The sequence below is a fragment of the Dendrobates tinctorius genome, unplaced genomic scaffold (genome assembly GCF_039654945.1).
Source record: "Dendrobates tinctorius isolate UK_male_01 unplaced genomic scaffold, ASM3965494v1 ptg000016l, whole genome shotgun sequence".
In the NCBI taxonomy this organism is placed as follows: domain Eukaryota; kingdom Metazoa; phylum Chordata; class Amphibia; order Anura; family Dendrobatidae; genus Dendrobates; species Dendrobates tinctorius.
In genome coordinates this window covers 57,370,940-57,388,819 of record NW_027361684.1, presented here as the reverse complement: position 1 = coordinate 57,388,819, position 17,880 = coordinate 57,370,940, and the positions used below count along the sequence as shown (strand labels likewise).

The 17,880-nt window shown below is 40.9% G+C and overlaps 1 protein-coding gene across 1 annotated transcript in view; it reads right to left on the bottom strand.

Annotated features, from left to right (window-relative positions):
- The window catches only part of LOC141080583 (organic solute transporter subunit alpha-like), a 67,956-nt gene that overhangs the window by 40,218 nt on the left and 9,858 nt on the right, over positions 1-17,880 (bottom strand). The window contains exons 3-6 of the mRNA XM_073565899.1: positions 17,406-17,479; positions 12,017-12,175; positions 8,843-8,954; positions 1,564-1,710 (exon numbers count right to left, since the gene is read on the bottom strand). Of these exons, the coding sequence (XP_073422000.1) occupies positions 1,564-1,710; positions 8,843-8,954; positions 12,017-12,175; positions 17,406-17,479 (492 nt within the window). The remainder of the gene's footprint in view (positions 1-1,563; positions 1,711-8,842; positions 8,955-12,016; positions 12,176-17,405; positions 17,480-17,880) is intronic.

The following is a 17,880-nucleotide window of genomic DNA, read 5'->3' as shown; positions in this document are numbered from 1 at the left end:
ACATGTGGTGTGAACATAGCCTTCATCACTCTTAGATATAATCTCGAAGGGTATCAAGAAGTGATGGACGAACCCATGAATGCTTGGGTCTGATAGGTTCTGCTGAACATTTTAAAAAAGTTTGGTTCGGGTACTAGAACGGTACCCGAACACGAACTTGAACCTGGACCCCATTCAAATGAAAGGGGGCCCGAACATCCAGTGTTTCCCACGCTGTCATCTTTATGACACAGCGAGAAGCGCTTTCTCTGATTGGTGGGAAGTTCGTTACCGCCAGTCAGAGCGCTGCGGTTCCCACGCTGTCATTCAGATGGCAGCATATGAGGCAGCATCTGTGGACGGCGGTAAAAAGGTTACAGCCCATCACACACTTCTGATGATAAGAGTATTACTCTCATTATAGACCAGGTCCACCAATGATGGTGTTTCTCGTGCTGTCACACAGATGACAGCGTGGGAAACACCGGATGTTCAGGGAGAAGTCCGTGTTTGGGGTCTATGCATGGACACTAGGTGTTCGGTACGGACCCCTAACTTTGACAGTCGGGTTTGCTTATTCCTATTATAAAGCCAAATTCATAGGCCTTTTTTCGTTGCATAGAATAATTTAATATGGCCACATATTAGGTTGCCAATACTGTTTATTAAGGGTTATCCACTATCCGCTCAGGCTGAATCGCTACGTTTCTCCTGGATTAATTGCAGAATTTAAATCATTTGGATCATACAATTAATATAAATAACTAAATAAAGATGTAGAATTAAAGGGGCTTTTATTTACATCATGTACCAAAACCTATATATTTTAGTGGATTCATCATGAGAAACGAGTCCAGTACTTTTGTCCATACTGTTGCAATGGCAGCACTTGTGTTAATGTGTGTTAATGTGCACGCTGGTTTCCAGGGTAAACAGCGGTTATCTAAGAGCCGCACGGCTCTTAGATATCGCTGTTTACATTGGAAACCAGCGTCAGCATCGCTGATCGCTGGTGTCAGGCTGCCACACGCAGCGATGTGCGCTGGCCAGCGGGAGACCAATGATCAAAAAAATGGCCCAGGACGATCGAGCACGATCAGCGATACCCGGCGGGTGGGGGGGGCGGTCGCTGATCCATGTCACTCAGCGATATCGCTGGCGAGATCGCTGTGGCGTCACAAAATCAGCGATCTCGCTGGCGAGATCGCTGTGTGTGACGGGGCCTTTAGGGTGTGTGCACACGTTGCGGATTAGTCTGCGGCTTTTTCTGCATAGAATCCGCATCTCTTGGCGAGAGAGAGATTTGTACGTCCCGGAACGTACAGTACAGCTGCGGTTCCGCAAAAAAGAAGTAACATGCTGCAGAAAATAAACCGCAGCAAATCTGAGCGGAATTTTCCACAGCATGTGCATAGCGGATTTGGTTTTCCATAGGTTTACATGGTACTGTAAACCGCATGGAAACTGCTGCGGATCCGCAGGACCAAATCCGCTGTGTATCCGCAGCTAAAACCGCAACGTGTGCACACACCCTTATAGTCACAGTTATGCAAGTTAAAAAAGTATAATAATTTGATATCTTACCTGGTAACAAATAAATTTTGGAATAATATTTCTGTCCACTAAGGAAGGTCTGACGAGATTAAACATGATTCCCACAGCCCAGAGTGCAACAATAGTGATCACACCAACAATTATATTAATATAAATTGTAGAAGATTCTGCACGTGCCTGCAAAAGACCAGAGCACAGTCATTAACAGAGGTCATGTTGTACTACGTTATTGCATGTTGATATGACATTGATTAAAGGGAATCTGTCACTGAGTTTTTGTTATCTCCTCTGAGAGCAGTAGAGTATAGAGAAAGAAATCCTGATTCTAGCAATGTATCACTTAGTTTACTGGGTGCAGCCATTGGGATACAACCAGAGTTTTTAGATGTAGCATGTAGCAGAGTTCAGAAAGCTAACTCCGCCCACACACCCCTGATTAGCAGCTTCCTGTCTACAATGTGTAGCAATAGTAAGCTGCTAATCAGTTCTGGGGGCGTGGTTGGACCAGGATGCACATGGCCACCTAGTCCGGCAATGATATTCTTCTGCTGAAAAAACACTCATTGTATTGAAACAACAGCACACAGCCTAATAAGTGACACATCTCTGAAATCAGTGTCTCAGCACCTAACTCATGCTGCCCTCAGATTACATAACAAAAACCTACTGACAGATTCCCTTTAAGCTAGATCTTTTCTTGAAGGAGCTGTATGCATTGTATAAGTCTCTATTGTAGTGCTAATTCAACTGTCCATAGACTGACATAATATTGACTAGTTTTTTCATTTTTTTTAATAACAGACTGTTTTTCTGTGATAGAAATACACACAATGGTCACAGAAATAGCTTGAATCTGACAAAAGTAATACATCAAAAATCTATGAAAATGAACAAATGAAAGTCAGACATTGCTTTTCAACAATGCTTCCATAGAATTAAAAAAGAAATGAAACTCGTGAAATAGGCCTGGACAAAAATGATGGTACCCTTAACTTAATATTTTGGTGCACAACTTTTTGAGGCAATCACTGCAATCAAATGATTCCTGTAACTGTCAATGAGACTTCTGCACCTCTCGACAGGTATTTTGGCCCACTCCTCAAGAGCAAACTGCTCCAGTTGTCTCGTGTTTGAAGGTTGCCTTTTCCAGACGGCATGTTTCAGCTCTTTCCAAAGATGCTCAATAGGATTTAGGTCAGGGCACATAGAATGCCATTTCAGAATAGTCCATTGTTTTCCTCTTAGCCATTCTTGGGTGTTTTTAGCTGTGTGTTTTGAGTTATTATCCTGTTGCAAGACCCATGACTTGAGACTGAGGCCAAGCTTTCTGGCACTGGGCAGGCAGCACATTTCTCTCTAGAATCCCTTGATAGTATTGAGATTTCATTGTACCCTGAACAGATTTTAGATACCCTGTGCCAGATGCAGCAAAGGAGCCCAAGAACATAACAGAGTCTCCTCCATGTTTCACAGTAGGGACAGTGTTCTTTTCGTGATATGCTTCATTTTTCCATCTGTGAACATAGAGCTGATGTGCCTTGCCTTAAAGTTCCATTATTGTCTCATCTGTCCATAGGACATTCTCCCAGAGGCTTTGTGGCTTGTCAACATGAAGTTTGGCAAATTCCTGTCTGGCCTTTTAATGATTTTTTTTTCCATTTTCAACAATGGTGTCCTCCTTAGTCGTCTCCCATGAAGTCCACTTTGGCTCATAGAACGATGGATGGTGTAATCTGACACTGATGTTCCTTGATCCTGAAGTTCACCTTTAATCTGTTTAAAAAAAATTTCTGGGCTCCTTTGTTACCATTCGTATTATCTCTCTCTTTGATTTGTCATCAATTTTCCTCCTGCGGTCACGTCCAGGGAGGTTGGCTACAGTCCATTGGAGCTTAAATTTCTGCAATATATATCTGCAACTGTAGTCATAGGAACATCAAGCTGATTGGAGAAGGTCTTATAACTTTTACCTTTACCATCTTTGTCTATAATTTTCTTTCTAATCTCCTGAGACAACTCTTTCCTTCTCTTCCTCTGGTCCATGTTGAGTGTGATACACACCATGTCACCAAACAGCACAGTGAGTATCTAGCCCTCTATACAGGCCACTCACTGATTGTAGACACCTGTGATGCTAAATAGTGGACACAACGCGATTTAACATGTCCCTTTTGTCACATTATTTTCAGGGGTACCATCATTCCTGTCCAGGCCTATTTCATGAATTTTATTTATTTTTTTTTAATTCTGTGGAAGCATGGTTGAAAAGCAATGTCTGACTACCATTTGTTAATTTTGATAGATTTTTGATTTATTATTACTTTTGTCAGATTCAAGTTATTTCTGTGACCATTGTGGATTTTTCTGTCATTTAAGGGGTACCAAAAATTTTGACCATGTGTATATTAGCATCTAGAGCAGTGTTCCCCAACAGGTCATGTTTTCAGGATTTCCTTGGTATTTCGCAGGTGATGGAATTCCTGCCTGTGCAGGTTAAGGAAATCCTGAAAACATGACCTGATGGTTGCTCTTGAGGACCGGAGTTGGGGAACACTGGTCTAGAGTGACATTCATGCCATATTTAATGGAAAAACAACTTTCCAGTATCTCTGATGAAATCATAGATAGAGAGTGCAGAGTATGATAGTTTAAGAATGCAAGTGATCATCCTAAAGAATAAATGAAGTAAAAAAGGAATTAATATATCATAGATAACATCACATTCTCATCACTGAACTTTATTCTGGAATGACCACTGATTTTTAGAATAAAAGAGCTTTATAGAGGGTCACATTTCCTCAAAGTAAACCGCTCATGTAATCAGCTAATGCGCGACAGTATTTTTCAGTACAGAATGACTGTTTAAACCATCAAAGGCCCTTGGAATACCCCTGCATCTTACAAAATTAAAATATCAGCAAAAAGTTTAATTTATTTCAGTTTTTCAATACAAAATTTGAACCCATATATTATATAGAGTCATTACAAACAGAGTGATCTATTTCATGTGTTTATTTCTGTTAATGTTGATGATTATGGCTTACAGCCAATGAAAACCCCAAATTCATTATCTCAGTAAATTAGAATACTTTATAACCCCAGCTTGAAAAAATTATTTTAAAATCCGAAATGTTGGCCTACTGAAATGTACTGTATGTTCAGTAAATGCACTCAATACTTGGTTGGGGCTCCTTTTGCATCAATTACTGCACTGGACCAAGGGAATGCAGTGGACGTGGTGTACATGGACTTTTCAAAAGCTTTCGATAAGGTGCCACACAAAAGGTTGATACATAAAATGAGAACAATGGGGATAGGGGAAAATAAGTGTAGGTGGGTTAAGAGCTGGCTCAGGGATAGGAAACAAAGGGTGGTTATTAATGGAGCACACTCGGACTAGGTACGGTTAGCAGTGGGGTACCACAAGGGTCAGTTTTGGGCCCGCGCTTCTTTTTAACATATTTATTAATGACCTTGTAGGGGACATAGAGAGTAGAATTTCAATATTTGCAGATGACACTAAACTCTGCAGGGTAATCAATACAGAGGAGGACAATTTTATATTACAGGAGGATTTATGTAAACTAGAAGCTTGGGCTGATAAATGGCAAATGAGCTTTAATGAGGTCATGCACTTGGGTAGAATGAACAAGATGTATAATTATGTGCTTAATTGTAAAACACTGGGCAAAACTGTCACTGAAAAAGACCTGGGTGTATGGGTGGATGACAAACTCACATTTAGTGGCCAGTGTCAGGCAGCTGCTGCAAAGGCAAATAAAATAATGGGATGCATTAAAAGAGGCATAGATGCTCATGAGGAGAACATAATTTTACCTCTATATAAGTCACTAGTGCGACCACTCTTAGAATACTGTGTACAGTTCTGGTCTCCGGTGTATAAGAAAGACATAGCTGAACTGGAGCGGGTGCAGAGAAGAGTGACCAAGGTTATTAGGGAACTAGGAGGTCTGCAATACCAAGACAGGTTATTACACTTGGGGTTATTTAGTTTGGAGAATCGAAGGCTTAGGGGTGATCTTATTACAATGTATAAATATATGCGGGGACAATACCAAGACCTTTCTAATGATCTTTTTACTCTTAGACCTGTGACAGGGACAAGGGGGCATCCTCTATGTCTGGAGGAAAGAAGGTTTAACCATACTCACAGACGCGGATTCTTTACTGTAAGAGTAGTGAGACTATGGAACTCTCTGCCATATGTAATGAGTGATTCCCTAATAAAATTTAAGAAGGGACTGGATGCCTTTCTTGAAAAGTATAATATTACAGGGTATATACCCTAGTTTCCTTAATATTGCGTTGATCCAGGGAGCTAGTCTGATTGCCGTATGTGGAGTCGGGAAGGAATTTTTTTCCCCAATGTGAAGCTTACTGTTTGCTACATGGGTTTTTTTTGCCTTCCTCTGAATCAACATGTTAGGGCAAGTTAGGATAGGATATGGGTTGAACTAGATGGACTTAAATTCTTAATTCAACCTTCATAACTATGTTACTATGTAATGTGGCATGGCATGGAGGCGATCAGCCTGTTATTTCTGATAATGTTGATGATTATGGCTTACAGCCAATGAAAACCCAAAAGTCATTATCTCAGTAAATTAGAATACTTTATAACACCAGCTTGAAAAATGATTTTAAAATCTGAAATGTTGGCCTACTGAAATGTATGTTCAGTAAATGCCCTCAATACTTGGTCGGGGCTCCTTTTGTATCAATTAATGCATCAATGCGGCGTGGCATGGAGTCGATCAGCCTGTGGCACTGCTGAGGTGTTATGGAAGCCCAGGTTGCTTTGATTGCAGCCTTCAGCTTGTCTGCTTTGTTGTGTCTGGTGTCTCTCATCTTCCTCTTGACAATACCTCATAGATTCTTTATGGGGTTAAGGTCAGGTGAGTTTGCTGGCCAATCAAGCACAGTGATACTGTTGTTTTTAAACCAGGCATTGGTACTTTTGGCAGTGTGGACAGGTGCCATGTCCTGCTGGAGAATGAAATGTTCATCTACACAAAGCTTGTTGTCAGAGGAAAGCATGAAGTGCTCTAAAATTTCCTGGTAGATGGATGGATGCGTTGACTTTTGTCTTGATAAAACACAGTGGACCTACACCAGCAGATGACATGGCTCCCAACACCATCATCGATTGTGGATACATCACACTAGACCTTGGAAATCAAGGTCCCAGAGTCTGGAGGAAGAGTGGAGAGGCACACAGTCCAAGCTGCTTGAGGTCTCGTGTGAAGTTTCTACAATCAGTACTACATCTGGGAAATAAAAATTATAAAAACATATACAGAATGGGCGGTATAGGGCTAAGCAACAGCCCATGTGAAAAAGACTTGGGTATACTAATAGATCATAAACTGAACATGAGTTAACAGTGTGATGGAGCAGCAAAAACGGCAAATGCAATTCTGGGATGTATTAACAGAAGCATACAGTCTCTAGATCATGTGAAGTCATTATTGCCCTCTACTCCTCTTTGGTCAGACCTCATCTGGAATACTGTGTCCAGTTTTGGGCACCACATTTTAAAAAACACATCAACAAACTGGAGCAAGTTCAGAGAAGAATGACCAGAATGGTAAACCTTGTCTTATGAGGAACGGTTACAGGATTTGGGAATGTTTAGCTTGCAAAAAAGAAGACTGACTTAATAGCTGTCTACAAATATCTGAAGGGCTGTCACATTGTAGAAGGATCATCTCTATTCTCATTTGCACAAGGAAAGACTAGAAGCAATGGAATGAAATTGAATGGGAGGAGAAACAGATTAGGCTAGTTCCAGCACCAAAATGCAACACGGTGCATTTGGCGCAGGTCGGCGCACCGTCAAATGGACGCATGCACTGGAAAACGCATACCTGCGCACGGCCTGCGTACCCAATGCTAAAGATAGGGTGCGCAGGTCGCATGCAGCGTCATGCACCCATAGGCGGAGCTAACAGGAGGAGGCGCGGCTGTGGGCGGAGCTTAGCAGCGGCTGGGCGCAGCCCGACGCAGCTCCAAGAAACGCTAGTGTGAAACTAGCCTTAGATATTCGAAAAAACTTTTTGACAGTTAGGGTGATCAATGAGTGGAACAGGCTGCTACGAGAGGTAATAAGTTCTTCTTCTATGGAAGTCTTCAAACAGAGGCTGGACAGACATCTGTCCGGGATGATTTAGTGAATCCTGCTTTGAGCAGGGGGTTGGACCAGATGACCCAGGAGGTCCCTTCCAACTCTACCATTCTATGATTCTATGATATATGGTCTTCAAGTATGCTGCTGATTTAAATTAATACGGTGGTTTATTGTCAACGCGTTTCAAAGTCAAATCTTACGTGGTTGTCCTGAGGAAGGAGTCAAATTTGACTCTGAAACACTTTGACAATAAATCAACTTATATTAATTTGTCTTCGGATCCGTTCGTTAAATCAGCAGCGCACTTGAAATCCATGTATCCTGATTCTTTATATAAGGCTAAGAATAATATTTTTCCATGCAGCTCAGCCTACAATTCTGTAACCCAATGGAAGGAAACTCCCCATTTTTTTCTCTCTCTTAGGGAACATTTTATTGCATACTAAAAATATGGTATTCAGAAGTAATCCTTGGATCAATGACCCATATCTAGTAATCTAGTACATGTAATTTGTAATATTTTTACATTCAACATGGGCATCCAGGACCCTTTTGAACCTTTAGTGACTTCATCATGACACTAAAATAAAGCAAAATTTCCCAGATTGCCTAATTTCAACCACCACCTGGACCCGGACAGTCTAAGATTTATGAAGGAAGGGAACAAGCAGCTAAAGGAGGGTTTGCAACATGATAAACAGACACATTTGTCATTGTTCTCATGCACATGGCTTAAATCAGACATCTTTATTGTCTTTTGATGGTGCAGGTAGTTGCCATACTTGTCCACATTAGACAGCTGGCGTCCAATTGTTTGACTGACAGCTATCTAGTCCAACTTACCCATACACAGGAGCGCTCACCACTGCAAAGAGTTCCTGATTTTTCTTTTAGAAACCTACTGCCAGACTCCTTGGAAAGAAGCTTAACTCCATCGAGAACAAAAGGAACAGCTTTGGAATTACAATGTATTAGGTTCTTCTCTACTCTGACATCATATGTTGGGGGGAGAGAGTCAAGACGTCCTCATACACATTATACTGTCGTCCAATCCCACCTTGTGTTCCACCTTCTTTACTCAGTCATACTCATCTCTTTTTGTGTGCTCTGTCCTAAAGAAGTAGATGAACATTGTACATCCAGTAACAGTACAATACTTACATCACCAATGGCGTATGTTCCATTAGTCCAAAGTACAACTGACAAAAACATAAATATTGGCCTCAACAAGGCAAACTGAAAGGTTCCCAACTTCAGAATAAATAAAGTACGACTGAAAAAATGGAAAACAAATCAAAATATTATATCGTAATATTTGTTTTTTTGCTTTATGTTGATAATTCATATCTTATAATTTTGCATCGATATCAAGAGAATTTCTGACACATTAAGTTTGAATGATTCTATACCATTTCTGTTATACATTGCACACATTATATACAGTGGGTACAGAAAGTATTAAGACCCCTTTCAATTTTTCACTATTTGTTTTATTGCAGCCATTTGGTAAATTCAAAAATGTTATTTTTTTCACAATACTGCATCCCATCTTGACTGAAAAAAACCTCAGAAATGTAGACATTTTTGCAAATTTATTAAAAACGAAAAACTGAAATATCACATGGTCATAAGTATTCAGACCCTTTGCTCAGTATTGAATAGAAGGACCCTTTTGAACTAGTACAGCCATGAGTCTTCTTGGGAATGATGCAACAAGTTTTTCACACCTGGATTTGGGGATCCTCTGCCATTCTTCCTTGCAGATCCTCTCCAGTTCCATCAGGTTGGATGGTGAACATTGGTGGACAGCCATTTTCAGGTCTCTCCAGAGATGCTCAATTGGGTTTAGGTCAGGGCTATGGCTGTGCCAATCAAGAATGGTCACAGAGTTGTTCCGAAGCCACTCCTTTGATATTTTAGCTGTGTGCTTAGGGTCATTGTCTTGCGAACCTTTGGCCAAGTTTGAGGTCCAGAGCACTCTGGAAGAGGTTTTCATCCAGAATATCTATGTACTTTGCCGCATTCATGTTTCCTTCAATGGCAATCAGTCATCCTGTCCCTGCGGCTGAAAAACACCCACATAGCATGATGGTGCCACCCCCATGTTTCACTGTTGGGATTGTAATGGGCAGCTGGTGAGCAGTGCCTGGTTTTCTCCACACATACCGCTTAGAATTATCACTAAAAATGTCTATCTTTGTCTCATCAGACCAGAGAATCTTATTTCTCATAGTATGGGAGTCCTTTCATGTGTTTTTAGCAAACTCTATGCGGGCTTTCATATGTCTTGCACTGAGGAGAGGCTTCCATCAGGCCACTCTGCCATAAAGGCCCAACTAGTGGAGGGCTGCAGGGATAGTTGACTTTGTGGAACTTTCTCCCAACTCCCTACTGCATCTGTGGAGCTCAGCCACAGTGATCTTGGGGTACTTCTTTACCTCTCTCACCAAGGCTCTTCTCCCACTATTGCTCAGTTTGGCTGGACAGCCAGGTCTAGAAAGACTTCTGGTGGTTCAAAACTTCCATTTAAGGATTATGGAGGCCAATGTGCTATTAGGAACGTTGAGTACTGCAGAAATTCTTTTGCAACCTTGGCCAGATGTGTGCCTTGCCACAATTCTGTCTCTGAGCACCTTGGCCAGCTCCTTTGACCTCATGATTCTCATTTGGTCTGACATGCACTGTGAACTGTGAGGTCTTATATAGACAGGTGTGTGCACTTCCAAATCAAGTCCTAACAGTTTAATTAAACACAGCTGGACTCCAATAAAGGAGTAGAACCATCTCAAGGAGGATCACAAGGAAATGGACAGCATGTGACATAAATATGAGTGTCTGAGCAAAGGGTCTGAATACTTATGACCATGTGATATTTAGTCTTTTCTTTTTTAATAAATTTGCAAAAATGTCTATATTTCTGTTTTTTTCAGTCAAGATGGGGTGCAGAATGTACATTAATGAGAAAAAAAAGAACTTTTTTGAAATTACCAAATCGCTGTAAAGAAACAAAGAGTGAAAAATTTAAAGGGGTCTGAAAACTTTCCATACCCACTGTATATTTATAAAACTGGATTTGTTTTTAGGAAAAATGGAGTACTTAATTTTAAATCAGTAAAATCAGAGAAAAAAAATACCAAACATCAGTGTCATCTGTTCAATGTCTCTTATATTGTTGATAATATCAAGATTTTTCTCTTGGATAATTTCAGTAGACAATACCATTTCAAATTATGCAATCTGATTCAACTAACTTGTTTTAAGGTGCCCATACAACTTGAACAAATATGTGGCAGACAGCTATTCCTCCTAACGCTAACCCTTTTTCACTCATATACAAGCTTGCTTGGCTTAAATGAGCATGCATGTATTCTCAGTGGAGAGAGGGGAAAAGAAGCTTCCATACACCTGAGACAGAAGCTTTACTCCCATTGAAACAAAGGATGGCTAATGTTGAGATGCCTTGCCATCGGGGCTAAAGTTGAGATGCCTTGCCATCAGGGCTAAATTTGAGATGCCTTGCCATTGGGGCTAATGTTGAGATGCCTTGACATCGGGGCTAATGTTGAGATGCCTTGCCATGGGAGCTAATGTTGAGATGCCTTGTGATGGGGCTAATGTTGAAATGTCTTGCCATGAGGGCTAATGTTGAGATGCCTTGCTATTGGGGCTAATGTTGAGATGCTTTGCTATTGGGGCTCAAGTTGAGATGCCTTGCCATTGGGGCTAATGTTGAGATGCCTTGCCATCAGGGCTAATGTTGAGATGCCTTGCCATGGGGGCTAATGTTGAAATACCTTGCCATGGGAGGTAATGTTGAGATGCCTTGCCATGAGGGCTAATGTTGAGATGCCTTGCTATTGGGGCTAATGTTGAGATGCTTTGCTATTGGGGCTAATGTTGAGATGCTTTGCCATCGGGGCTAATGTGGAGATGCCTTGCTATTGGGCTAATGTTGAGATGCCTTGCCATCAGGGCTAATATTGAGATGCTTTGCTATTGGGGCTAATGTTGAGATGCTTTGCCATCCGGGCTAATGTTGAGATGCCTTGCCATCGGGGCTAATATTGAGATGCCTTGCCATTGGGATTGGCCAACATTTTTCTAACGTGTTTTAGGTCTCCTGTAGAGGGAACAATGGCCTACTGATTCCTATCATTGCTGTAAAAAAGTCAGTGGCTACTAGAAAAACTGTCATGCAAAATCCATGTATATATCATGTGTATTATAATAATCAGATAACATATCAAAATCTATGTGTGTACAGCCAGCCGAGCAGATTATCTTCTGTGATAACAGAGTCGGGGAAGGGTAGGTATTAACACCTTGTACACCAACCTGTGAATATTTTTTCTCGGAAAGCACACACAGCAGCAGCACAGCGGTCCAGTGGAAAGCTCAAGCTTTGTGTCGGCATACTTTGCGAGGAACGCTCTGCTACCGCCACTTTCACTCACTAGCATCAGCTGAAATTTGTGTATGAGGACAGACAGAAACCTAAGAGAGAGGAGAAAACTCACATTATGGTGTCTTAATAGCCCCTAGTTATTCTAAGCAAGTGAATGTCCAACATCACATATAGAAATGGTGGCAGCATGGTAAATCCCAGCTATGCAGGGACAATGGGTGATAAGACTTGGCCGTGCCAAAGAGAAATGTTGTCAGACTGGTACTGTGGAAGTTGCAAATATGGCCATACTGATTATTCATAATATTTACTACAAACAGTTAACATCAAAATACCATCTTTTTAGGACATATGAACATGAAAGAGAACCTGTTTTATGGGTCTCAGCACAGAAATTTGCTCTGTTTGCCGAAGTGGGATCCAGGGCATTTTCACTTCAAGACTATGGTCACATATCCAGTAATGATCCATTAGAATGGATCCAGCAGTAATCCGTTGGCAAAAAAGTTCAGAAGACACAGCCTTTTAGGGCTTCACTTGCAATGAAATCGGACTAATTCAATCCGATAAAAAATTGGACTGAATTCGTACCAATGTTAATCTATGATGGTGTATATGATGGTGTAGTCATCTGCGTTTTTTTTCCAGCTTGCAAGGATCACACACATATATATACAGTTAGGTCCATATACAGTTGTGGCCAAAAGTATTGACACCCCTGCAATTCTGTCAGATAATACTCAGTTTCTTCCTGAAAATGATTGCAATCACAAATTCTTTGGTATTATTATCTTCATTTAATTTGTCTTAAATTAAAAAACACAAAAGAGAATGAAGCAAGAAGCAAAAAGCAAAACATTGATCATTTCACACAAAACTCCAAAAATGGGCCAGACAAAAGTATTGGCACCCTCAGCCTAATACTTGGTTGCACAATCTTTAGCCAAGATAACTGCGACCAACCGCTTCCGGTAACCATTAATGAGTTTCTTACAATGCTCTGCTGGAATTTTAGACCATTCTTCTTTGACAAACTGCTCCAGGTCCCTGATATTTGAAGGGTGCCTTCTCCAAACTGCCATTTTTAGATCTCTCCACAGGTGTTCTATGGGATTCAGGTCTGGACTCATTGCTGGCCACCTTAGAAGTCTCCAGTGCTTTCTCTCAAACCATTTTCTAGTGCTTTTTGAAGTGCGTTTTGGGTCATTGTCCTGCTGGAAGACCCATGACCTCTGAGGGAGACCCAGCTTTCTCACACTGGGCCCTACATTATGCTGCAAAATTTGTTGGTAGTCTTCAGACTTCATAACGCCATGCACACGGTCAAGCAGTCCAGTGCCAGAGGCATCAAAGCAACCCCAAAACATCAGGGAACCTCCGCCATGTTTGACTGTAGGGACCGTGTTTTTTCTTTGAATGCCTCTTTTTTTCTCCTGTAAACTCTATGTTGATGCCTTTGCCCAAAAAGTTTTACCTTTGTCTCATCTAACCAGAGAACATTCTTCCAAAATGTTTTAGGCCTTTTCAGGTAAGTTTTGGCAAACTCCAGCCTGGCTTTTTTATGTCTTGGGGTAAGAAGTGGGGTCTTCCTGGGTCTCCTACCATACAGTCCCTTTTCATTCAGACGCCGACGGATAGTACGGGTTGACACTGTTGTACCCTCGGACTGCAGGGCAGCTTGAACTTGTTGGGATGATAGTCGAGGTTCTTTATCCAACATCCGCACAATCTTGCGTTGAAATCTCTTGTCAATTTTTCTTTTCTGTCCACATCTAGGGAGGTTAGCCACAGTGCCATGGGCTTTAAACGTCTTGATGACACTGCGTACGGTAGACACAGGAACATTCAGGTCTTTGGAGATGGACTTGTAGCCTTGAGATTGCTCATGCTTCCTCACAATTCGGTTTCTCAAGTCCTCAGACAGTTCTTTGGTCTTCTTTCTTTTCTTTCAACTGGCTGCAAGTGTGATTTAGTTATTGCCAACACCTGTTAGGTGCCACAGGTAAGTTACAGGTGCTGTTAATTACACAAATTAGAGAAGCATCACATCACATGATTTTTCAAACAGTGCCAATACTTTTGTTCACCCTCTTTTTTATGTTTGGTGTGGAATTATATCCAATTTGGCTTTAGGACAATTCTTTTTGTGTTTTTTCATTTAAGACAAATTAAATGAAGATAATAAAAACAAAGAATTTGTGTTTGCAATCATTTTCAGGAAGAAACTGAGTATTATCTGACAGAATTGCAGGGGTGTCAATACTGTGACAGAGACAACATTTTTCTAATTTTGGTTCTAGACATTACCACAATGACTTTTAAACAAAACAATACAGATGCAGATGAAGTTCAGACTTTCAGCTTTCATTTGAGGGTATCCACATTAAAATTGCATGAAGGGTTTATGAGTTTCAGCTCCTTAACATGTACCACCCTGTTTTTAAAGAGACCAAAAGTAATTGGACAATTGACTCCAAGGCTATTTCATGGACAGGTGTGGGCAATCCCTTCGTTATGTCATTCTTAATTAAGCAAATAAAAGGCCTGGAGTTGATTTGAGGTGTGGTGCTTGCATTTGGAAGGATTTGCTGTGAAGGAAACAAGCGGTCAAAGGAGCTCTCCATGCAGGTGAAAAAAGCCATCCTTAAGCTGCAAAAACAGAAAAAACCCATCCGAGAAATTGCAGTTTGGTACATCCTGAGAAAGAAAGAAAGCACTGGTGAACTCATCAATGCAAAAAGACCTGGGCGCCAACGGAAGACAACAGTGGTGGATGATCACAGAATAATCTCCATGGTGAAGAGAAACCCCTTCACAACAGCCAACCAAGTGAACAACACTCTTCAGGAGGTAGGCGTATCAATGTCCAAATCTACCATAAAGAGAAGACTCCATGAAAGTAAATACAGAGGGTTCACTGCACGGTGCAAGCCACTCATAAGCATCAAGAATAAAAAGGCTAGACTGGACTTTGCTTAAAAACATCTAAAAAAGCCAGCACAGTTCTGGAAGAACATTCTTTGGACAGATGAAACCAAGATCAACCTCTACCAGAATGATGGAAAGAGAAAAGTATGGCGAAGGCGTGGTACAGCTCATGATCCAAAGCATACCACATCATCTTTAAAACACGGCGGAGGCAGTGTGATGGCTTGGGCATGCATGGCTGCCAGTGGCACTGGGTTACTAGTGTTTATTGATGATGTGACACAGGACAGAAGCAGCCGAATGAATTCTGAGGTATTCAGAGCCATACTGTGTGCTCAGATCCAGCCAAATACAGCCAAACTGATTGGTCGTCGTTTCATACTACAGATGAACAATGACCCAAAACATAAAGCCAAAACAACCCAGGAGTTTATTAAAGCAAAGAAGTGGAATATTCTTAAATGGCCAAGTCAGTCACCTGATCTCAACCCAATTGAGCATGCATTTCACTTGTTAAAGACTAAACTTCAGACAGAAAGGCCCACAAACAAACAGCAACTGAAAACCACTGCAGTGAAGGCCTGGCAGAGCATCAAAAAGGAGGAAACACAGCGTCTGGTGATGTCCATGAGTTCAAGACTTCAGGCAGTCATTGCCAACAAAGGGTTTTCAACCAAGTACTAGAAATGAACATTTTATTTACAATTATTTAATCTGTCCAATTACTTTTGGTCCCTTTAAAAACAGGGTGGCACATGTTAAGGAGCTGAAACGCCTAAACCCTTCATCAAATTTTAATGTGGATACCCTCAAATGAAAGTATGAGCTTCAACTGCATCTGAATTGTTTTGTTTAAAATTCATTGTGGTAATGCCTAGAACCAAAATTAGAAAAATGTTGTCTCTGTCCAAATATATATGGACCTAACTGTATAAATACAGTATGTATATCTTTGTATTTCATAGAGAGATACATAGTAGAGTAGCCGGTAATACATTTGTCGGCTTTTGTAAAATCATTAGAGAGATGGATTACATACAGTAAGCCATTGCAGAACACTTATATTTATATACAGTATGTCAGTGACTAATAGTGTTAGTAGTATATGTGGGTAAGACTTGGGACCTGTAGGTATTTAATAAAATAATGTATTCATGGGAAAAAATTGTGTGGGTTCCCGTGCAATTTTCTGCGCCAGAGAGGGAAATCCAGTGACTGAGGGCAGATATTAATAGCCTAGGAAGGGACCATGGATATTGCCCCCCCCCGGCTAAAAACATCTGCCCTCAGCCACCCCAGAAAAGGCGCATCTGTAAGACCAAAATCTTGTACTCACGCAAAAAACGCATGACACTCACATGATTGTGATTGCATTACGTTTTTCCGATTCTACTGCATCAAAATCAAACTGATTTTTAAATCGCTAGTGTGTCTCTGCCCTTAGTCCATTTTTATAACACTGATTCTGATGGATCTGTTTTTTTAACATTGAAGTCTATGGAAAGCGAATCCATTAATTTGCCTTCAGTTTTTCTTCCATTTGTAAAGAATCCGTTGTTTGCTTACTGGATCCACTTATTAGATCTGTTACAAATGGAAGAAAACGGATGGCAATGCGATTTTTGCAAAACAGATTGCCGCTGGATCCGTTCTAACGGATCAGTAAATGACATGCGAACTTAGCCAAAAATGGATTAGATAAGATGTGACTTTTCCCATTTGGGGTCCACTGTTAAGAATAAATATTTACATAATTTATTAGTTCAAACAGTTACACAAGCAGCAATACTAAATGTTATTTTTCTTTTTACTTTTTATATTTTGCTGTTCATCTTTGGGAAAAGGGCAGTGATTTAAGCTTATATTTGGGTTTGTTTTTCTTTATATACATTTTAATTATTTTTTTCCTTTTGTAGTTAGTCTGCTTAGGGGATTTGAATCTGTGACTGCTTGGTAGCATATACTATCGCAGTGTATTGATGTGAAAAAATGACAATAATCTATTAAGCCTAGCGTCATACTGGGATTTATAGGAGGTCTCACATAACAGACATAGGTGGGCCTTCAGAAAACCCCCAGCTGCCATGGCAACCTCAAAATCCCAAAAGTGATAGATGCCATTTTGAAACCTGTTAAACCTGTTAAATGCTATTGTCACACTTGACAGTGGCATTTAACAGGTTAAATGGATATGATTGGAGCTAGCTGCCTCCAATAGCATCACTAAATGTCAGCTGCTGAACATAGCACAGTTAGAGCTCTCACTGCCTAGAGCACGCTCAGTTCCTGAGCCCGCACCATACAATGACAGCACATGGATACCATAAAGTGTATGGCGGGCGGCACTAAGGGTTAATTATTAATATACGTAATAATACTTCTAACACTTACACCGAAGCAGTAAAATCTGTAAACATTGTACTCCTAGGAATCCACATTCCAATACAGCATGTTATCGCAATGACCTATAAGAGAGGAGAACGTTGCTAAAATATTCCTGTATTTATGTTTATTAGTTAATACTGATTTAATTAATATGCATCCTGCTGCCTCTTATACGTTGCTTACATCTTTGCCTAGTTCACAAATAATATAGTAGGGTTATGGAGGGAGCACACTTGGCTTCGATGTCACTAGGGCCCTGCGCTCCCCTCCTGATCACTAGCGATTTCACAGGACAGCACAAACACATTATTACATCTACATACATTCTAGAATATATTCACTCATTTTCAGGGGAGAGTCACACGGATGGCCGTCGGCTGTCCCGGTAGGAGAATGACAGCATGGAGTTACCCCAGCGCGACAAGCTCCGCAGCACCAGTGTCCCTGACAGCTTTAGTGCTGATAAACCTTGATAAAGGCC